The sequence below is a fragment of the Heloderma suspectum genome, chromosome 3, assembly GCF_057233095.1.
Source record: "Heloderma suspectum isolate Gila_16-S chromosome 3, 16-S_ref, whole genome shotgun sequence".
Lineage (NCBI taxonomy): Eukaryota > Metazoa > Chordata > Lepidosauria > Squamata > Helodermatidae > Heloderma > Heloderma suspectum.
Window position 1 is genome coordinate 237,965,640 of NC_139460.1, and position 23,926 is coordinate 237,989,565.

General features: G+C 43.2%; 1 protein-coding gene across 10 annotated transcripts in view; it reads left to right on the forward strand.

The window, feature by feature from the left end:
* CTBP2 (C-terminal binding protein 2) overlaps window positions 1-23,926 on the forward strand; it is a 289,621-nt gene that overhangs the window by 224,823 nt on the left and 40,872 nt on the right. For 9 of the 10 annotated variants that reach the window (XM_084841495.1, XM_084841487.1, XM_084841497.1 and 6 more), the window contains one exon: window positions 23,395-23,549. In XM_084841495.1, coding sequence (XP_084697621.1) covers window positions 23,395-23,549 — 155 coding nt within the window. Of the gene's footprint in view, window positions 1-23,394; window positions 23,550-23,926 lie in introns of those variants that run through there. The other variant, XM_084841496.1, reaches the window with a different exon arrangement.

Sequence of the window (23,926 nt, forward strand, 5' to 3'; positions counted from 1 at the left end):
AAAAACATAGATAATCATTTGTGACTGTTTCCCTTGTGCTCCTGGAAGTGCAAGAACTCTACTTTTGATCTCGGCTGAAGCTCATGGGCGTGATAATCCAAAACCAGCCATACACATGAAAGACCAGGTTGTAGCACCATGGACAGGTTTTGGTTCATGCTTGATGACTTATACCTTCCATAAGTTCTGTTTAGGATGCAAAAAGTGCTAGTGGAATGTTTAACAATAAACATAAGTATTATCCCACATATTCTCCTTACTACTTATCAATGCTCTCAGCAAACACTCTTACAATTAAACATCTCTCCCCACCCCACACCAGTTTTGCCATTTCTTTAAAACGTTTAGCTGACAGTAGTAAGGTACACTGCAATACTGTGCTGAACCCAGTATTTGGGGGCATGTTCTTAATCTCTGGTTACATATGAAGGTATATAATTGTGTTGGGGTATTGGAAGTGATGACTAGTAATACAAATCAGAATGTGGACCATCTCAGATTCAGCATGACCTGTTCTTTTGACTCATTAGACATTCATAGTAACTGGATCTTATATGCAAGGCTATGTGTTTCTTTGGAATTGGGAGGATTCGCAACAGTCTGGGAGTGACCAGCGCCTTGCCTTGTCCGCTGTTAGAAAGAATAAAGTTATTTGAGAGATGCAAAAATATTCAGGCGTATTGCAGATATGGCCAAGCTGAATTAGGCTGTTGGAGAGCAGGTGTTGGGTCTTATTCTCAAATGATTCCATAGGAAGATGCCAAAAACAGCCATCTTCATAGCACAGAGCAATCCTTTTGGAGCATTGCCTTATGTTAGTGTCCAGTTTATTACAGTAAGCAGCAGGTAAATAGGCATGGCCTAAAGCAAAACCAATCAACATTATAAGTCTTCAGATTTGCTTTACTTTTATTTAATAGCCTGGCTTACATGTGAGCAGGACAATTGGTCTGGGTGACAAGGAGGAGGGGAGGGAAGACTGACAGGAAGCCAGGGCTTAAAAGTATCCCATAGCTGGGAGGTGATACTACAGTCCAAGAGCTCTCTGTTACTAGATAAGTACTGGACAGCAAGTACTGGACAATATTTAAAACAATATGTTTTAAAATAGAACTTTATTTTTGTATGTGCCTGTGCTTTTTCATTGATTGGATCATGTTCATGTTTTTTGGCTTGCACTTATGCAAAGCTGTTGGTGGAAAGTGCTCTATCCTATTGGCTGGAGTAGATAGCACATTGTTAACACCATGCTTTTAGCTGGAGAAGGTAGCAAATTCTTTACAGTTATACTAACTGCAGGTAATAATTTCAAGCGCAGGACAGGGTGAGCATGCCTGGACTCATCCACATTGCCGGCAACTGTCATGTTCCCCAGCCTTGACCTGTCTTCTGGCTCTGAAGCAGAGGAAGAGGAAGAGGGGACTCCCTCCATTAATGCTGTCCCCACTAGGCCAGGGCCTCCCAGACCAGAGGATGTGCCTCTACCTGACTCCTCTGGTGCAGAAGACACTTCCCCATTACAGCCTTCACTACCCCCACCCCGTAGGAGCCAGTGGTTACAACTCAAGGGTAGGCATAAATGGCCCTTCGGTTGATAGATTGAGAGGGACCCCTCTGCTCATGACCTAGCTGGGCTTTGGAGTTTCCCGGCATCTTAGCTGGACGTTTCGATGCGAAGTGGCCCAACTGGCCACAATATGAATGTAGCTTCAGGCAACGACAATGATCTTTTTTCCATATAAACAAAATGAGCTAGCATAGTCCAGCACAGACCCAGAACCCTGGCAGAGACACCAAATCCGATGATTCACCATTTCCTTCTTCTGCAGGTCTTCAAAGGCTTGGTGGAAAACTGCAATGAAAGCAGTCCAGTCATTTAAGAGGGCACTTGATTCCACATGGAGTAGCCCATTTTGCAGCTCTGTCTTTCAGCAGGCTGAGCACGAAATACACCCGAACTCGATCCAAGGGGAAATCTCCTGGGTGAAGATCCATGTAAATTTGACATTGGGCCAAAAAACTGGGGAACAGTCCCCAACCTCCCCCAAACTTCTCCAGTAAAATCATTATAAGAGGAAAAAGATCATTGTATTATTTCTGAACAAGAGCCTCAGTTTGTGGCAAGATTCTGGAAAGAGCTGTTCCAGGCATTGCAGGTAGGAGTGTACCTCTCCTCTGCTCGCCATCCCGAACAGATGGGCAGACTGAGCAGACCAATCAGACTGTAGAACAGTATCTGCACTGCTATAGTATTTACCAACAAGATAACTGGGCCATGCTACTACCTTTTGCTGGATTTGCTTGTAATAACTCGGTCCACTCCTCCACCCAATACACTCCATTTCTTGTGAACTATGGCTTCCATCGATGCTATTTTCCTGATCCTTGTCCATCTACCAGTGTGCCTGCAGTAAGCCAATTGCTGGAATAACTACAACCAGTTCAAATGGATCTGAAAGGCCTAGTTGATCAGGCCAAAGAAACATACAAAGCATATGCAGACAAGAAACAATGGCCTGGACTATTTCTAAAAGGAGGAGCTCTAGTATGGCTGTACACAAAGTATCTTTGCACCATCTGCCCATCACGAAAATTAGACTACTGGTTTCTTGGTCCATTCCCAATCACTCCTGTGGTAAATCCAGTGGAATTCCATCTTTGTCTCCCTGATTCAATTAAAGCACACCCTGTTTTCCATCAATCCTTGCTGGTCCCATACATCCCTGATGATGAACCACATAGATACCAGCCACCACCACCTCCAGTGCAGGTAGATGGGGAAGAAGAATTTGAGGTCCAGTATATTTTGGATTCCAGAATACGCCAGGGAAAATTACAATACCTGGTCGACTGGAAGGGATATGGGCAAGAGGAGCATTCCTTGGAACCAGCTGGCCCCCCACCCAGCTACTCCGTCAATTCCATAAACGCTATCCCACCAAACCAGGTTCCCCAAACCAGAAGGGGGCAGTATCTGAGGGGGGGATGATGTCATGTTCCCCAGTCTTGACCTCTCCTCTAGCTCCGAAGAGGACTCGGAGGCAGAGGAGACTCCCTCCATTAATGCTGTCGCCGCTAGGCCAGGGCCTCCCAGACAAGAGGATGTGCCTCTACCTGACTCCTCTGGTGCAGAAGACACTCCCCCAGCCTTCAGCGCCCCCACCCTGTAGGAACCAGCAGCTACAAATCAGGCAGTAGCCCTTTACAAAACAAACTACTTCTCTGAGAGGGTGGAGTTAACTGCAGGTCTTGAGCTGCTGGGCTTTATAAGGCTTCAGACTTTGTTGCTGAGTCAGCGGTTCTCTTTGCTTGAATCTCAGCTAACTGGGAGCTAGCCAAGGTCCTGGAAGACCCTGCCTGGTCTAACTTGCCTGACTATTTGGCACCCTTATACCGGACTGGCCTTGCCTTGCCTTGGCTACGAAGGTGGTGCCGATGAGAGAGATTTGGATTCTGGGACCACGGGCTATACTTCCTGGAAGATGGGCTGTTGGCAAGGGACGGGTTGCACCTCACAAAGGCTGGGAAGAATGTGTTTGGCCACAGCATGAAGAACTTCATCAGGAGGGCTTTAAACTGAATCCTACGGGGAAGGGAGATGTAATGTTGGGGGTAACAATGGACATAGGCGCATGCACTGCAACGGAGACAACAGCTCTGATAGTGCCCAATAACAGTCTTCAGACATATGTAGGAAGAAAGCCAGACTATGAAGCACATGGTCTTCGATGTCTATATACTAATGCCAGGAGTATGGGAAACAAACAGAACGAACTTGAACTCTTAATACAGGAGGGAAATTATGACTTGATAGGTATAACTGAGACTTGGTGGGATGACTCTCATGACTGGAATACAGCAAATGAAGGATATAACTTGTTCAAAAAGAACAGGAGGAACAGAAAGGGAGGTGGGGTTGCACTGTATGTGAAAAGTACATATCTCTGCACAGAAATACAGGAGGAGGAGCTTGGTAGCCCCATTGAGAGCATCTGGATCAAAATAAATGGAGCAAAGAATAAAAGGAACCTGGTGGTCGGAGTCTACTACCGGCCACCCAACCAAGGAGAAGACGAGGATGAAACTTTTGAAAAGCAAATAGCCAATGTTTTAAGGAAGCATGATGTAGTAGTAATGGGGGACTTCAATTTCCCCGATATTTGTTGGGAGACACATTCTGCAAAACATGGCCCCTCCAGGAAATTCCTGCCTTGTGTGGCGGATAACTTCCTCCTACAGAAAGTAGAGGAAGGAACTAGAGGATCGGCTATCCTTGACTTGATCCTAAGCAACAGAGATGACTTAGTGGATCAAGTAGCAGTTACAGGAACTCTGGGGGAAAGCGACCATGTTGCACTTGAGTTCTTGGTTCTAAGGGAAGCAAAAGCCGAGTGTAGTCAAACGCGTACCCTGGATTTTAGAAAAGCTGATTTTAATAAACTCAGAACAATGATCAGTAAGGTCCCATGGCAAGCGATGCTAACGAGAAAAGGAGTCCAAGATGGGTGGGAGCTTTTAAAAAAGGAAATTTTCAAGGCACTATCACAAACAATTCCAACAAGAAGAAAAGGTGGAAGACAACAGAAGAAGCCAATGTGGCTTCACAAAAAGCTTAGGGATTACCTGAAAACAAAAAAGGACACATATAGGAAGTGGAAAGATGGCCAAGTAACAAAGGAAGAGTACAGGCAGGTAGCACAGAATTGCAGGGATGGCATCAGGAAGGCTAAAGCTGAGAACGAGCTGAGGTTAGCGAGGGATGCTAAAAATAACAAAAAGGCTTTCTTCAGGTATGTGCATAGTAAAAGGCAGAGGAAAGAAATGGTTGTTCAGTTATTAAATAAGGATGGCAAAATGATAACAGATGACACAGAAAAGGCAGAGGTGCTCAATTCCTACTTTGGCTCAGTCTTCTCCCAAAAGAGGGTCTAAGACCCCCTGGCAAAGGCGAAGTGCAGGCTGAAGGGGCAGGATTGCAGCTTGAGATCGATAGGCATATGGTCAAGGAACACCTCATTACATTGAATGAGTTCAAATCTCCAGGGCCAGATGAACTGCATCCTAGAGTAATAAAGGAACGGGCAGAAGAACTCTTAGAACCACTGTCTATTCTCTTTGAGAAATCTTGGAGGACGGGGGAAGTGCCAGTTGACTGAAGGAGGGCTAATGTTGTCCCTATCTTCAAAAAGGGTAAAAAGGAGGAACCTGGGAACTACAGACCAGTCAGTCTGACATCAATCCCTGGGAAAATTCTGGAGCAGATGATAAAGCAATCCATCTGGAAGCACCTTGAAAACAATGCCGTGATTACTCGAAACCAACATGGAAAAACAAGTCCTGCCCGACAAATGTGATCTCACTTTTTGATCAAGTAACCTCCCTTGTAGACCGTGGGAATGCTGTAGACATCATATACCTCGACTTCAGCAAAGCTTTCGACAAAGTGCCCCATGATATCCTGATGAGCAAACTAGCTCAAAGTGGGCTTGATGAAACAACGATCTGGTGGATCCACAGTTGGCTTCAGAATCGGACTCAAAGAGTGCTTATCAGTGGGACCTTCTCAAACTGGGGAGAGGTAACGAGTGGGGTACCGCAGGGCTCAGTCCTGGGCCCAGTGCTCTTCAACATTTTTATGAATGACTTGGAGGAGGAGGTGCAGGGAATGCTGATCAAATTTGCAGATGACACAAAATTGGGAGGGATAGCTAATACTTTGGAAGACAGAAACAAAATTCAAAGTGATCTGGATAGACTGGAGCGCTGGGCAGAAAACAGCAGAATGAGATTTAATAGGGATAAATGCCAAGTTCTGCACCTAGGAAAAAGAAATCAAATGCACAGTTACAAGATGGGGGATACGTGGCTCAACAACACTACAAGCGAGAAAGATCTTGGAATTGTTGTTGATCACAAGCTGAATATGAGCCAACAATGTGATGTGGCTGCAAAAAAGGCAAATGCTCTTTTGGGCTGCAGTAATAGAGGCATAGCTTCCAAATCCTGTGAAGTACTAGTTCCCCTCTACTCTGCACCGGTTAGGCCTCATCTGGAGTACTGGGTCCAGTTCTGGGCACCACATTTTAAGAAGGATGCAGACAAACTGGAGAGGGTTCAGAGGAGGGCAACAAAGATGATCAGAGGACTGGAAACAAAGCCCTATGAAGAGAGACTGAAAGAACTGGGCATGTTTAGCCTTGAGAAGAGAAGACTGAGGGGAGATATGATAGCACTCTTCAAGTACTTGAAAGGTTGTCACAGAGAAGAAGGCCAGGATCTCTTCTCGATCATCCCAGAGTGCAGGACACGGAATAATGGGCTCAAGTTACAGGAAGCCAGATTCCGGCTGAACATCAGGAAAAACCTCCTGACTGTTAGAGCAATACGACAATGGAACCCATTACCTAGGGAGGTAGTGGGCTCTCCCACACTGGAGGCGTTCAAGACGAGGCTGGACAGCCATCTGTCAGGGATGCTCTGACCTGGATTCCTGCACTGAGCAGGGGTTTGGACTCGATGGCCTTGTAGGCCCCTTCCAACCCTAGTATTCTATGATTCTATGACTGGCCTGGCCTCACCTTGACTGGACTTGACCTGATCCGACCTGACTTTCCAGGCCCTTTCCTGTACATACCTTGCTGGTTTTAGCCCCTCTGGGTGCCTTGCACCAAGCTGGACAGGACAGCAACCATATTTATTTATTTATTATTAAATTTATATGCTGCCGTTTTTTGACTTGCAAGGAGCCCAAGGTGGCTCACTTGTCTCCCTCTCCATTTTATCCTCTCAGCGAGCCTCTGAGGTAGGTTAGGCTGAGAGCCAGTGACTGGCCCAAAGTCACCCAGTGAGCTTCATGGTTGAGCGGGGACTAAAACCCAGATCTCCTGGGCCCCAGTACAACACTCTAACCACTACACCACACTGGCTATTAATAAAGGGTATTATCATATTGTGTTCCTAGCTTTTGCTCACAAGCTAGGAAGCTAAGCTTAGTTCTCCTCTTCACCACCACCCCAACAAAACAGCACTGCCTTTTCTATTTTTCTTTGTGGAGGAAGAGTTAAGCTCTCACTTAAAGCATTTTGGACTTCCACAAGGCTTTTGACAAAGTCCATCACCAAAGACTCCTGAGCAAACTTAGCAGTCCTGGAATAAGAGGACAGGACCTCTTGTAGATCAGTAACTGGTTGAAGAACAGAAAGCAGAGAGTAGGAATAAATGGTAAATTCTCCCAGTGGAGGGAAGTAAATAGTGTGGCCCCACAGGGATCTCTATTGGGACCAATGCTTTTCAACTTGTTCATAAATGATCCGGAATTAGGAGTGAGCAGTGAAGTGGCCAAGTTTGAGGATGACTCCAAATTATTTAGGGTAGTTAAAACAAAAAGGGTTGTGAGGAGCTCCAAAAGGATCTCTTCAAACTGGGAGAATGAGCATCCAAATGGCAAATGGGATTCAATGTAAGCAAGTGTAAAGTGATGCATGTTGGGTCAAAAAACCAACTTCAAGTGTAACCTGATGGGATCTGAGCTAGCAGTGTCAACCAAGAAAGAGATCTTGAGGTTGTGGTGGAGAGCTCAGTGAAAATGACAACCCAGTGTGCAATCGCTGTAAAAAAAAAACCAAACAAACTCCGTGTTAGGCATAATTAGAAAAATCATTGAGAATAAAACTGCCGATATCATACTGCCTTTATACTGCAACCACAGTTCTGGTCACCACACCTACAAAAAGATACTGTAGAGCTGGGGAAAGTGCAGAAAAGGGCAACTAAAATGATTAAGGGGCTGGAGCATCTCCCCTTTGAGAGAAGGTAACAATAGCTGGGATTGTTTATCTTGGAAAAAAGGAGGGTAAGGGGAGACATGATAAAGGTGTACAAAATTATGCATGGTGTGGAGAATGGATAGGGAGACATGTTTCTCCCTCTCACATAATACCAGAACCCAAGGTCATCCCATGAAGTTGATTGGTGGGAGATTCAGGACAGATAAAAGGAAGTATTTCTTCACACAGCCCGTAGTTAAACTATGGAATTCACTACCACAGCATGTAGTGATGGCCACCCATTTGGATGGCTTTAAAAGGGGGTTGGATAAATTCTTGGAGGCAAAGGCTACCAATGGCTACTAGTCCTGATGGTAATGTGCTACCACCAGTATCAGAGGCAGTGAGCCTATGTACACCAGTTGCTGGGGAACATGGGTGAGGTACTGTTGTGCTCATGGGTTCCTGGTGGGTTCCTGGTCGACAGCTGGTTGGCCACTGCGTGAACAGAATGCTGGACTAGATGGACCCTTGGTGTGATCTAGTATGGCTTTTCTTACACTCTTATATGTGACCAGGTTAAAATGATTTCTAGAATCTTTGCAAAACCTTCGAGTTCTTTTCTGGGACCAGAATGATCGGTTGTTCCATTACTTACCTCTTCTCTGCCTTCCTGGCATTCAGACCACAACAAAGAGCTTCTCTCCCTATAAGAGTTCTGAAGCTGGGCAACTTCCAGCACATGTAGATGGCTTATCTCCCCCCATCCCTCCCACCTTGTAGTTACTGAAATACTATAATGGAAGAACCTGTGCTTATGGAACCTCCGTATTTTAGCAGCTTCGGGGGAGGGCTTCACTCTTTCTCCCTTTGGCCCTATATCTCCCTACTTTGTCAAGCCAACCTCTGCCTTATTATTGCCATCTTCACACATTGCTGCTGCACATTTGGCAAATTGAATAAAGTTGGCCTCAGAATGTGTCTACATTATACTGATCTGGTGCTGATATTGGCCATGTGGATCATGAAAACATGCCTCCTTCAATTTATTCATTATCATCCATTATTATTATTGAGTAGAATTTCCTGGGGAAACTATTTTTCAACTCCTAGAATTGCAGAAAATGATTTATCTTACCTTTATGTATGTCAGAAACAACATTGGCATTTTGGACCAATTCCATCCTGGATCTAAACAATAGAACTACTCGATGTAGGTCAGCATACATCTAATAACAGGTCAAATCGGTTCTGTTTTTAGGCTGCAGTCCTGGTACAGCTAGGCAGCTTAAATCCCATTGAAAACAAAGGGATGTAAACAGCCTAACTGTACATAACAGTTGCAGCCTGTTCTTTTCTACCATGGTGAGATGGACTGTGAATTCTCACCAAGACATAAGAAACCCTTCTGCTGCTAGAATTGTACACATAAACAATAGTATGGGATAAGAATTTTACAATCCATTAGATCCAGGTTACCCAAATACATTTAAAGATTAACCCAAGAAAATAACTAAAGTAAGCTACATCCAGTGGGACATCTGCACTCTTTAAGAAATAAACTGCATAAAAAGATTATGGGGTGTTTAGTTTTTATTTTCCTCTTTATATCCTTGCATCTGGAAAGAATATCAAAAGCAGATGCAGACTGGGCATTTGGGGAACAGGATGGAATCCCCAAGAAGGTACCTGCATCCTCCTCCTTTATAAATATGTATTATGGGTGAGGAACTCCAACAAAATGTGGTGCTGTGTTGGCAGTGTGCCCCACCACTACATCCACTTTGTGTGTTCATGCACATGTATGTGCGTGTGCATAATTTCTCCACCTACCTCCTCTCTAACTCTATTGCTAACTGTGGGCGTGGGTTTATAGAAGTGTTTTATGATATGATCCTTTTCCTAATAATACCCAGTATTGAGTTAGACTCTTTTACTGCTGCTAGACTTATGCCCTATTTGCAAATAATGGTGGCAAATCGTGGGTTCATTAACCCACGATTTGCTGTGCTGTGTACAACCACCATTCTAAACATGCAACCTCCAGTCAGCCCGATCTGAGGTTATTCTGTGATGTGTGAACCCAGACAATATGGGTTAATTCTGGGTTAAACAATCCACAGTTAACCTAAGAACTAATTGTAGATAGGAGGTTGCATATTCAAAATGGTGGCAGCACACAACCCCAGCAAATAATTCACTGCTGTTATGTGCAAACCAGAAATAATTAATTAATGAAATAATGAATGAATGAAATAATTAATTCACTGCTGTTATGTGCAAACCAGATCACTGAGCTGATGTTTCAGTAAGCTGTCCGCTACAACCCCAATATCTTCCCTGCATAGTCACAGCCAAATCAAGCCTCATCCATGTATATATGTACAATTTATTGATTGCCTAACCTTCCCACTCTGTTCCTTGTACTCTGCAATTCTCTCTTTCCCTTCCTTCCTTCCTTCCTTCCTTCCTTCCTTCCTTCCCTCCAGAAAACCAGAGTTGCCCTATTTCATCCACATCAGCAAGCAATTGTTTGTATTTGCCCTGCAACCCTGGATTGGAAAGCACATTTTGATCCTGGTTTGCAAGACATGTACAAGCCATAGTTTACTGATTCAGACAACTATGGCTTGCCACAAACTGGGAAGGAACAGAGGTAGTGTTGGTGTGCAAAGGGAGGAGGTAGTGGGTGAGCCTGAGTTTCCTTAAATGCTCAGTCACTTAGGGCGCAATCCTGTGCATGGTTAGACAGAAGAAAGTCCTACAGTTCCCCAGGCTGGGGAATGCTGGGAGTTGTCGGACTTTCTTCTAACCACGCATAGGATTGCGCACTTAGCCACCAAACCATGGTTTGAAATTAGATCTGAAATAATCCAGTGAGTCTATCTCATCTCCTGTTGTAGCCAATTATATTAATTAAGCCGGGTTTCTAAAAAGGGGTGTGGGACTTTGAAATCCTGGGGCTATATTCATCCAGACCAGATAGCACCACTACTACTGCTAGACCAGGAATCTGACATTCAGGCATAGTTTAATCTACAGTTTACATTTAGAATTTAGCCTAGAGACTGAAATGAAAACAGAATCTAATCCCACAACTTGCTTTCCAAAGGAAGGATTGCAAGAGTGCCTCTGATAATTCTTGTACTGAAACACATTGAGCTCCTTATGATTTTTATTCTTCCGTCTCAGCAACATCCTGTGGCTCACCTCTTGCTTGTGGTTCTCTTCTGTTTTGTTGGTGTATTCATTTTCACTCTAGCCTTTGTTTTAACGTATTGAAAAATTTAAGCTTGGTTAAAGTGTTTGTTACTGACCTCCCACGAAAACATATTTGAAGAGAATGTAAAAGTATTTTCCCATAGCATCTATTGTTTTGCTTTAAATGAACTTTCTCCTCTACTATACATATTGCTCAAGAACTGCAGGATCAAACAATATTTCTTTAGACTTTCTGAAACTGAATCTGTATTTTTGGTGACCTTTTCTAGTCAAGCAAAATGTCTGTTTTTATTTCTATTCTGGATGTGCAATTTGCTGGCATGAACCTTACAACGAATTTGGTTTTCTTCCCCCATGTTTGATTTTTCTCTTGTAAGTTCAGTGGCTCGAATGAGTTTTAAGATGTGGTCTGACATTTGCTGCTGAAATAGTTTTAAAATCTGTAGACAAGGTGGCATGTTCAATTATATTGTTCAGCAACAGAAAACACAATCATTCCCCCAAATTTCCCAAACATGGGAAAATCATTCCCCCAAACTCTAGGAATTTTGGAATCCAATATTCTGGTTCTTTCTTGTCCATTTTCTCTCTCCTTCATTCCATCCATCAAATAAGGCTTACTGGGACAGTAGTTTCTAATTAGGCCCACATATGGATTGTACTATGAACAACAGAAAAAAATTCTTTGAGTTTTTGTGTTGCTTTCATGCAGATATAATCATAAGTAATTTCTATTAGGGTTGGGCATTTGGTCAAAAATATGTAGTCCATGGATTAATCAAATATTGGTCCAACAAGCAGGCATAACACGATGATGCTGTAAACAGGCTGCCATCTTCGTAATGGTATTTTTTGGCTTCACTGAATATTTGGCTGCAAACAATGTGTATTTATTTATATAATTTCTACCCCACCTTTTTGATCAAGAAGGAACCACAAAGTGTTACATAAAATTTAAAAAAACATTAAGTCAGGACTGCATTCACACACACACACACACACACACACCACACATAACATTACTCTGAAGTAGCCCCTACACCCCAGAAATGCCCCTTAGTTCTCATTAGGCCACTGTAGCTGTTCCCACCCTGTTTCAGAATAATTTGTTGAGTTTGGGGATTGTTTATGTGAATGTTGTTCTGGATCATTGACTCCTTAACCAGCTGTTGACCTTTCTCTTCTCCCTGGTGTTGAGAACAGCAGGGAGTGGGATGTGGCACCAGTGACTCTGCAGCAGGAGCCTTGCTCATGTTCTAGTGCTTGTAGATATAAATCAGCATTTAGTAATTATTCATTGTACTGCTGTTTGCTTGTTTGATGGTTGTGTATTCTCTGTTGTCAATTTACTCATCCCACCTAATAAATAATAATTCCTAAGATTTGTGTATATGTGACTGTGTGTATATATATTTCATTTACTTTTTTGCTTGAACATTTCTTAGTCCGCTCTTCGGTCCAAAAGGTCTCCCAGAGCAGCATACAATAAAATAACACGATTTTCAAGGATCTTTCCTCCCCCCACACACACCACAGCTCATCCCATTCAGCAGGGTCCTTCAACCTTCTGTGTAGAATTTTCAGGGGGCTGGAGGACTGCCATGAAGAGGAAGGGGTGGGGAACTCCTCTTCTGCCAGCCCAGCCAGCGTGCACCTAAATCTGGACCTGACCCCAAGATCTGAAAAGTCTAAACAATCTAAAAGGCCTATGTGAATGAAAAGGTTTTCATCTGATGCTGAGACAGAGAGCACCAGGAAAACCTTTTTAGGAAGAAGAGTTCCACAGTTGTGGGTCCTTAACCACAAGGGCCTATGCCTAGTCATAATCCACCTTACCTCTGACAATGCGAAGATTCAGGAAAAGCCCTCTGAGAATTATCATAATACGCAGGCAGGTTCATGTGGCAAAAGGAAGGCAAAAGGGTACCCTGGTCCCATGTTGCTAGTACTAAAGGTTAAAAGCAGCCCTTTGAATTGTGCTCAGAATAGACTGGGAGCTCATGTAGGTCTTTTATAAAGAGCAAGATGTGTTGCATATTCCTGGTCACATTGTGTTTTGAACCTTTCCAGATTGCTGTCCAAAGAGGAAGTTGCGAGAGAATGAATCACTGTGGATAGGCTGTTTCTGTCCTGGTGGGCCTAAGCTAGCGGGAGGTGTTACATACCGCAGAAACCGCTTGAGTTGCCAATGACAATGCAGGTCTGGTAGCATCTCAGACCTGTGGACCTTCAGAGAGAGTGAAACCCTGTTTAGAACAGGTTGAACACTACCACCCAGGTCAGACGGACCACCAACCAGCAATACATCCATCTTGTCTGTGCTGAGCTCTAGTGCATTGGCCCTGATTCAGTCTATGGCTGACTCGAAACACTGGTTCAGTACCTCCACAGCTTCACCACAAGTTAACGGCAAGGAGAAGTAGAAATATAAGAAGCTGCTTTATACAGTCAGAGTATTGCTCCCTACCTCATTATAGTCTAAACTGTCCGGCAGTGACTCTCAGATAAATCTGAGAGATGTCAGGATTGAACCTAGGACCTTTTGCATGTAAAGCATGTGCTTTACCACTGAGCTATGGCCCTTCTCCAAAAAAAGAATAAAGAAAAATTATAGAAGGCTGCCTTATACCAGATTCTTTGTCAGACTATTTGTCCCTGCATTATCTGTTCCGGCAGCTCTTCAGGTTGTCAGGCAGCGAGGTCTTTTCTATCACTTGTTACCTGATCCATTTAAGTATACACCCCCAGATTGAACAAGGGTCCTTCTTCATGCATAGCATGTACTATACCACTGAGCTATGGCCCCTCCCCAAATAGTGTGTCATCAGCATACTGATGACCCCTCATCCCATATATCTGGTTTCATGTTGATGTTAAACAGCACGGGAGACAAAATAGAGTCCTGTAGCACACCATAGTATAACTACCGTGGGATAGAGCAGTAGTCCCCCAGCATACCTCCTAGAAACAGCCGTCCAATGAATAGAAGAGCTCCAGTGGAGCTCAGTATACCTCTCCCCGTCCCAATAGTCACTCCAGAAGAATACCATGTTCAATGGTATTGAAAGCTGCTAAGCCATCCAGGAGAATTAGCAGGGTCACACTTGCCTTGTTCTTCTCCTGGAAAAGTGATCAAAGTTGTTTGCATGCCAAATTCAGGTCTGAAGCTGGACCAAATGAATCTAGATAATCAGTGTCATCCAGGGGTGCTTGGACTTGCCCAGCAACCACCTACTCGAGCATCTTGCCCAAGACAGATATATTAGTGATTCAACGAAAGATAGAACCATCCTTAGGGTCCAGAGAGGCCTTCTGTAGGAACAGTCTCGCAACTATTTCTTTCAGGACAATCAAAACCACCTTCTCTCATAAGAAGACATTAATAAATTCTGGGCCCAGCTAGTCAACCCTGCCCTGCTAGGGGAGCACATGCAGGGTCGACCAAAGACTTCCAAGTGCTTTGTCCATATCCCTGGGCCTTAGCAACTGGAATTCATGCAAGAGCACCTGACTAGATGATGATCTGGTCACATTACCAGACTGCGGTGCAAAGTGCAATTTAAAACGCTGCAATCAGTTTTAATCCTCAAAGTGCCTTTATGTCACAACAGGTGACATATTTTTTTAAATATAAATCTATGCACAATCCAGATAAAGTTAAGCGCTTGCAATTACCATTAATTTCAATGCGAAAGTTGCGCACCTGTCTGAAGCTCTCCCGATCAGACCAATGGGACATTGAAATGCCTACAATAGACTAACAAGTTGGCATGTACTCTGCAAACCTAGGTACATTTTTAGGTGCCACTGCAAATTTGCCCTCTAATAATCTGAGGCTGGTTTAAGTCTGTTGAGAGGCAACTTCCACACCTGTGCATTTGTTTCATATGTGGCTTGGCTTGCTCTTTGCTGGGATGTGACTGCTATTGTAAGACAGATTTCTCATCCGATGATTGGATCGGACTGACACAAATAAAAAAAAAACATTACCAAATTAGTTATGACAGTGGCTGGGTTCAGCTATCAGTGGGGGAAACAACACAGTGTCGGTTGTTCCCCCACCCCTGCATGTGCCGGTCACATGACCAGGATTACCCTAATTACCCATGCTGCGTCGCAGGTTGCCATGTCGTCCAAACCTGGTGCACAGTGCCATGGGTTGTTGGGTGGCTGAAAAGGCATTACACCCGCACTCGGACAGGTTCGGACAACATGGCAAACCACAGCGTGGCAGGGGTGATTAAGGTAATCCTGGTTGCATGATCGGCATGCACGGGGGTGAGGGAAACAACCAATGCTGCATTGATTTCCCCACTGATCATCCGAACCCAGGCAAGTGTGGTCCAAGTGTCTTGGACTACATGTTTACCAGACTTTGGCTTTCTGTCTGCTCTGGAAGTACCCTAACAATTTTTCATACCGCTGTGAATTAGTCTTTGAGTGTTTTGTAGCATAAGAGCGTTCTTGCTTGGGTGCGTGCGTGGGTGCGTGTGTATGTGTACATGCACACACACATCTATTACTTTTCACTGCCATACCTCCATAATTCCATCTAGAACCTATGAAGACCATTTCTGAAATTCTTCAAACCCACTTTTGTTGAGTTTTGATCAAAAGAGAATGTTATCTGAAGTGTAAGGGGAATTGAAAACTACACTATATAAACTTCCACATCACTAATGAATCTGCCCTTTCTTTTATGTAGCTTTATCATTGAGTGTATTCTTGCTTAAAACTGTTTATATTTCTTGGCATAAACCTTGGTTCCGCCAACTGATAGCAATATTGTTCATCAGGCCTCATTTCGGTTAAGGTGGAGATGAGCCATCCAGCCCCCCTGTGCCCCAAATTGGAGTAAAGAGCATTTCTATGAAACTGACTTCCTGCTGTGTTTTTTGTAAGCATGTCCCAAAATGGGGGTCAAGAGAATTCCTGTTCAGCCAAAGCAAAGAGCAAATGTTACCATCCGGTCACTATCTTCCTATACTAATTCCAGCCTATACGAACAATTCAGAACTATGTGTGGAAGAGTCATGTAAAAGGGAAGCCAAAAGCAAGAGAAAGTTTGCCCAATAAAACCCTGCAAGCTTTGTAGAAGCAGGATACTAGATACAAAAAAGTACAGTTCTTACTTCTGCAGATTATTTCAGGTATCATGTGCATGTGACACCTGCAAGCCATATGGGAACTGTGTCAGTCCCCCTGCTAATTGCTACTAGTCCAAATGGCAATGATCTGGGTCAGCAAAGGTGGCACAGTCCAAATGTGCTCACAGATCATTGCAACATAGTCCTACTTTTTCTGCCCCGCATTTCTTCCATAGTTGGGAAGGGGCCATAGCTCAGTGGTAGAGCACCTGCTTTGCATGCAGAAGGTCCCGGGTTTGATCCATGGCATCTCCAGGTAGGGCTGGGAAAACTCCTGCCTGAAACTTTGGAGAGCTGCTGCCAATCAGTGTTGAAAATACTGGGCTAGATGGACCAAGGGTCCAGCTCAGTATAAGGCAGCTTCCTATGTTCCTTAAATGTAGGAAGATGCCATTTGAATTCAGCCTTCTACTCTTCTCAACAACTTTCCATTATACACACACACACACACACACGTATATACTGTATAAAAGTATTAGGCATTGCTATTTCCCCTTATCGCTAAGTTACCAGCAAATTGACACAGACGGAGTACTAGACCTGGTCCCAAATCCTAGATATTTAGCTGTCAAGTTAGTCCTTCTGACTTGAGCATCTGTGTGGCTGCTTACAAAATGTGCCACATGAGTGGCAGCAGTTATCTGGCAAACCCTGTGTGTGTGTGTGTGTGTGTGTGTGTATGTGTGTCCATCTGTCCATCTAGAGCCCTGTTAGCTTTTGTTATTGTTGTAGGCAACAACAGGCATAAACCCAAGTGCACCACCTCCGTTAGCAGAACACATTTTCCTTTAAGTAATGAAATAATGCAGAGTGACAGATTAAATATGTTCGAGACAACCAGGAAAACGGGACAAACGTGCAAGTCAGTTATTGGCAGGGGTTGTGGGGGGGGGGACACAAATACAAACAGTTCAGAGTGCATAGTGTAGGATGTATTTATTTTTTGGGCCAGCACTCACATGATTTTATTCAAGGGCTGGGAAAGAACTTTGAATTAGTTAAAAGCTGCAGCAAGGTCTTGAGGGAGTGTTCGAAAGAGTTTGGAGCCGTGCAGAGGTGACTATAACTCCTCTAGCAATTCCAGACTATTCTTCTGTAACGGGACAAAAGCCTTTTCTTTTCCCTCCCGTGTTGAAAGAGACATTTGTCTCAAGACTTTGCAGCTGTGGGCCGTGGGGATGCTTGTTTGAAGATACCCCCTCATAGACCAGAGGAGAGTCGGCACACTGAACAGTGGTGTAGTATTTTATACTCCCCCCCTCCCCGTTCCTCCCTCCCTCCCTCCCTCCCTCCCTCTCTCCTCCTCCTCTACCATGTGCAGTTTTTAATAAGAAGAAGAATGTGGAGGCAACATTTTCAAGGCAAGGGGAAATTTCCTGTTTTCTTTTCTCTGTTTGTTTAATAAAAGTGTCCCATTGACTTTTAGAACTGTAGTGACTTCTGTTGCAAATGGGGGGATTCAAGGGAACGTTTGACTTGGTTCTTGATGCACTTTTTATATACTGCCAGAGAAGATGTTTAAATCCTCTTTTTTTTAAGAAGAAGAAGAAGCTGCGTGGCGTAGGCAAGTGAGATTAATAAGAATTAGGCAAATGGCTTCTTCTGCTTTTGTTTCAGCGAGATAGTTCCAGCCGTCTTGCAGCCACACAAAGGCTGCCATTTACCAGGGAGTGCTCCCTAATTCTCTTGGCAGGGGTGCCACTGGAATCGGATACAAGTGGGTGGCAATGGGAGGAGCCGCAAAAGAGGACAAGCAGGCTTTGTGTATTTTTTTTTCTAAAAATGCAACAAAAGCACTTTATCCATTGAGCTGCGTGCAACAAGCTGTGCAGCTTGTGAGTCGGGGTGGAGTAGTTTTGAGTTCTCAGTGTACATACAGAGCCCCCTCCTCCAACCATCTTTAAAAGCTCTCTGCTTAAACGTTGGCTAAACTCCATAGAGAGCTGAAAGTGCCAAAAAAAAAAATTATTGGACAATGCTTCTGACAACTGGCTTCATACTGGAAAGCTCTGAAAGGAGAAAACAGACCATCTTCATTTTGAAAGCATTTCTGGAGCACCTTGTTGATATTCTGGTCAGAAAATTGGATTCAGTTTCCTTCCTATTGTACACGCCTTTCTTTATTGGCGACTAGTTCCCACTGAATAGAATGATATACTTTTGTCCCCCTAGTCCTTTCTCTACTTTACTCTCTGTACATAAATATATATACCGTTGATTTTCTTTCTCTTTTTACTTTCGTGTAATGCTGCAGTTCCTTTTCCCATGTCCCAGACAAATGAGGTTTGAGATGATTGTTGTAGAAGCAATATTAAGGCGTCATAATAAAAACAAAGGTGATATATTAAATGATAAACACAATATAAACAAAGGAGGACAGGCTTTCTCTCCTTTAATTTACCCAGCCCCCTTAAGTTACCACCTGATCTTAAGAATTTTTTCTCAGAAGAAAGTCACACCAAGTTCCTAGTAAGTGTTTTTAGGATTGCAGCAAAAGTCATGTATTTTTTGCCCCTTATGTTGTCAATTAAGCATTCGTAACGAGAGCAACTATCATTCCCTCATATAACATTTGAGCCTGTCCTAACCACTGAGTTTATGATTTTATACCGTATTTGTAGGTGTAAAAGCCCTCAAACCATAATTTATATTTTAAAAGGTTTGTATAACTGTAGTTGTAAATCGTTGTTGGGGCGTGCGTGTGTGTGTGGAGATAATAAAACATTTCAAATAACACAGTTGAACAATGGGGCACATATTATTTCACATGATTTTAGACTGCAAATCTGTCAGTAGTTTTCATTGAAATGTAATTACTGGTACATCCTGTTCTCCAGTAGCTCCACTTCCAAAGTTTTGTTTCTGTCACAAGTTGAAGTAATTGACTCCATCCAGTTGCTTTGAATTAAAAGAAGAGAGAGAGACACAGAGAGAGAGTTTTTAAACATTTTAGCCACATTTCTTGCTAACATTTGTCCTTGGCATATGAAAATATATTCTGTAGTACTGGTGTCCCCAGTGTACTGACTGTGGACAGCACTGTGCCCATGGAAACCTCCTTTGGTGCCCACCACCCTCTCTGCCCCAGTTTGTTTTTTGTTGTTGTTGTTGTTGTTTTAAAGATTATTTTAAAATTAATTTTAAAAACTGGCATGCTACAAAACAATGTACCGGTCTCCACCATTTTTATTTCACAAATCTCTCTGGGCCCAATATGGCTCACAGAGACGTTCTTCAAAAATAAAAATGGCAAGTAGTTGCAGCCTAGTGCCTCAATTTGGAATGTACCCAGAGGCCCAGAAAATAAGGAAAAGGTGGGGGGGGGGGACAAACATGCTAGAGGGCTAGGGAGGGTGGCAGGGATAGAGAGGGGGGTGCTTTGGCTCGTGGGGGGGTGTTTGTGTTTTTCCATGTGTTTTCAGTGTGGTGTGTGTAGCTGGTTTGTTTGTTTGTTTGTTTTGGTGTGGGGTGTGTTTTGTCTGGAATATATGTGTGTGTGTTGTGTGTGTGTGTGTGTGTATGTGTTTTGCCTCTGTGTGTTTCTTTCAGCATCACCACTTTGCCTTCTATGAATTTTGTTGTGCTTTGTGGGTTTTAATCTGTGACTTGACAATTGAGGCTCATACCTTAACATCTGCCTTATAATTAATTTCTTGGCCAAGTTACTTCTCTCTGGGCCTCATCAGTTTGCCTTCGGTAAAATGGCTGTTGGAGGAGAAAACTGCGGGCTTAGAAGAGTGGTTTTTGAGCTCAGACCCCACCTCTGCCTTGTATTCAGGTTCTGTTGGCCTTACCAGTTTGCCTTCTGGAAATGAGTGTTTTGTGACTGGCTATACCTACCAAGGCAGGCATTTTGTGAACCTGCCTGTGACACACTCTCTAAGTTACAATTACGCCCACCAGCCCAAAAAGGTTGGGGACCCCTGCTGTAATGACATGATGTCTGAAAAGCCTGGGTCATCAGCTCTTGCAAACATGCCAGTTCATCGTAATTCTTGGCCCGCAAAGTTACAGATGTTGTTATATCAGAAGAGGGAGAAAGGAAAGCTGCATTTCTCTTGCCTTGCAAAGTCACTTATTTAATCAGATAATAAAGTTTCAGCCAAGGCCAGTTTTGTTTTGTGTTTGGTGATTTATGGTTTCAAAAAGCAGGCACCAACCCCAAAGTACATTGTTGTTATTAAGTGTTTCCTGCCTTCCTTAGAAACTATGCTCTGATTACAAGTTACCGAGGAACATAGGAACTGATACACAGTGTAACTGGTAGTGGCTGCCTGAAGCCATTGTCTTGATGGGGAATCTTAACTTCAATTACCCTCCCATTTGCGTCTCCATTCTGCTTTTGACAGTAACAATGTGAGACTGTCATTTAGTTATATTCTCAATCCTAGAGACTGTACACCGGCATCAATGTACAATTGGAATGCTTTATTAAACCAGGAAAGGGGTTAATCTGAACAGAGAATAGCAGTTCAGCAAGCCTTTTGGTTTTATGCGTTTTCCCCTTTAATCCTGGTTATCTGCTTAGGGCAAGCTTCTTTCACTTATCCCAATCATCTCAGCACTCTGCCATGCATACTGCGACACAGTTGCACGTCCATCTGGATGAAATGCTGAAAGATGCATTACTTTTCAGTAAACAGAACCACAAAGGCAGGAAGTGAGATATCCAATATTTATTTGTTAAATTTCAAATATTTCATTTGGCCTTCTATTCGGATTTTCTCTTTAAACTACAGTTAGGTGTGAAATCTTCAGTGTGTTTCTACTAAATGTACAGGAAAGAGTTGGCTGAGTTTTTTCCTCTTAAAATAACAATCCCAAATGATACCTTCCCTAAAGCCAGTCCAGGCATTACAGCCTGGTGCCATGCCTGCCTGTTCCCTTTTGTGTTCCTTTCATTATTTCTGCCATGCTCCCCACCCTTCAAGCCACTGCCACAGACTTCCAAATAACTCTGGCTCAGTCAAAATGCCCAGCAGGCTTAGGAGGCCGTTATGGCATCTAGGAATGGCAAAGATTATAGTTGCATCTAGCAACTGCTTTCCAACAGTTTGATCTCACTATTGCATGCAGGTTCTGCACCCATGACAAGATTCTCATTTGCTTTATGTGTGTACCTGACCTCCTGAAAAATATGAGCTAATATGAATTAATGTCACTGAACTAACTGTATTAACTAGTGTATTATCCAAGCTTTTACTCTCATATGCTATAGGGAGAGCTGGTATGGTATCTATAAATAGCAGCCTGGACAGAGGCACAACTCTAATATTTTCTTTGTTTTGTATCACTGTTGTTGCCTTTCTCTGGCACTAACGATTATTTGGACTCCATTTCATATTCTGTCCCCCTCACAGTAAGTTGCTGAGATACTATCTCAAATGCTTGACATTGAGGATCTTCATTTTAGCCTATAACTCATCCTCTTCCCTCCACTTCTGTCTTTGGGCATTTTCATAAATGGCTCTACGAACACCTTTAGTCTCTGTCTTAATACATCAGTTCTGAATGTTCTAAAGCTCTATAGAAAGTAGAAGGGGCTAACGTATATGCTGATAAATGTAGTGACTTAGTTTAATAATAAAGGAAATTCAAATGGCGTTTGGCTTAACCTTTTGAAGACCTGTATGATAACAGAACATAACTTTGGTCCTCAGTATTGATTTATAAGTTCTGCATGAATGTTAAGCGCTCATGGAATGCATTCCACAAATACAATTTTCTGAGTTCAGAATCACTCTCTTTGATTTTCCAGCGCTGAGCAATCTAATGTTTATTGTCAAAGCAATAATCTTAAGGGACTCGTTTCTGTGAGAATTTAGGAAGTTCCAGACATAAGTGAGAGGTAGTTCTGGAGTAAATTAATTTCTTCTTTCAGTGCTTAGAGTTGCAGAGAATTCAATAGCATGTGTTGTGATTGAACTGTGGCCCTGAGTCTTTAAGAGGAAAACCTAGTAAGATAATGCCAGGTTTATTTTGTCAGAAAAGCACCCCTCAGGGCAGTACTTTCAGAAGTGGACTTTGCTATTTGAAGTTCCTGGCCTGTATCACATGAAGCCTCAGCTGTTTGTGTGCATGCTCAGAAGTGTGCTCTGAATGTTGGTGCTCAAGGCAGTCTGTGGAATGCACCCTAAAAGGAATAGCGCTTGGCCAAGCATAGAAATTCAAGCTGGGATCCAAAGAGCTATTGAGTTAAGCCCAGAGCTTGTACCTATCCAGGTGCCTGTTTTTGTTGTTGCTCTTGTTTTCAACAACAAACCCTCATGCCATTTCACTCTCCTTCAAAAACAGCTTGCCCTACGGCATGTGGGACCAAAAAACATCTCAAGTTAAAACTTCTGAATTTGAGTACTTATATAGTACTTGAAATCCACTGGCTTTAAGTCATCACAGAGAGATGTGAAAACGTATAGCTGTCTACTTGAAGGTGGTGGCATTTTTAGTCACTAGAAGTAACAATCTTCTGGGAATATAATCTGTGTCCCAATTTAAGGGACACAATCCCTCAATGTGTGAGTATGGGAGTTTCTATTTCCACTATTCCACTTTACAGTCCGGTTTCCTAGGGACCTGTGCTATTCCTCTGCATACAAAGAGGCTAATGTGAGGCTCTAGCCTTCTCCAACTTGGTGCCCTACAGATGTGTTTGACGGCAACTCCCATTATTCCCAGCCAGCATGGCCCTGCTGGACGGGGATAATGGAACCTGTAGTCCAACATGTATGGAGGAGTACAGTGTTGGGGGAAGCTGCTCTTGTGCGTGGTGTGGGAGCACTTGATGCTGCAGAATTGTTGAAGCTAAGTGGGTGCGGGCTTGATCAGTGCATGGATGGGAAACTACAGACAGTCTCATGCAAACCACTTTTAAGGCTGAATCTACACATAGCAGTTTTACCGCTATCATACTGCGATGATAACTATTGGTGCACATGACACCAATGGGCACCAATAGTTATCACTGCAGTATGATAAGGGTAAAACTGCTATGTGTAGATTCAGCCTAAGGCTGCAATCCTATACATACTTACTTCGTAGCAAGCACCATTGAATTCACAATGTAGAGGGTTGTGCTATAAACTATCCAAATGAAATTTCAGAATAAAGACATTGGGAAGCAAGTTGAGAATACTTACCTCAAGCCGCATCCTCACTCTTTTGTAAAGCCAAAACACCTTAACTACAGTTTTAGTTGCATCCATATGACCATCCGTGGTACTATTAAGGTGATTTAACACTTACGCTCCATTTGGTTCCAGGTATTCGCCCACAAATAATGAATGGCCCTATGCATCCTCGTCCATTGGTGGCTTTATTAGATGGAAGGGATTGTACAGTGGAGATGCCAATTTTGAAGGACTTGGCTACTGTTGCATTCTGTGATGCGCAATCAACTCAGGAAATCCATGAAAAGGTAAAGAAAATGATTTTGTCTCTTGCAAATCGACTTACAAAGGAAAACAAAATGAACGTTGAGCTTCTAACCTAATTTAATTTCTGCTAGGGAATATTCCAGGACATTGTATCTTAACAGATTAATATAGTGACATCTGCATATGACAGGGGTACATAGATAGCATTTCTTTGGACCAACAGAATGGTGTGTCTGAAGCCCAACTAGATGTGATGGAGCCATTTTACATTTCTGTACACAGTTTGAGTTAGTCTGTCCTTAATTACACGTGTTGTAGTCAGTCTGAGATTGCACCTGGTGATGAGCTAAACAGAACAAGGGCAGGAGAATAATGCACCCTAAACAACGGAGCTTGGGAAGATGAGGAGGAGGCTTAA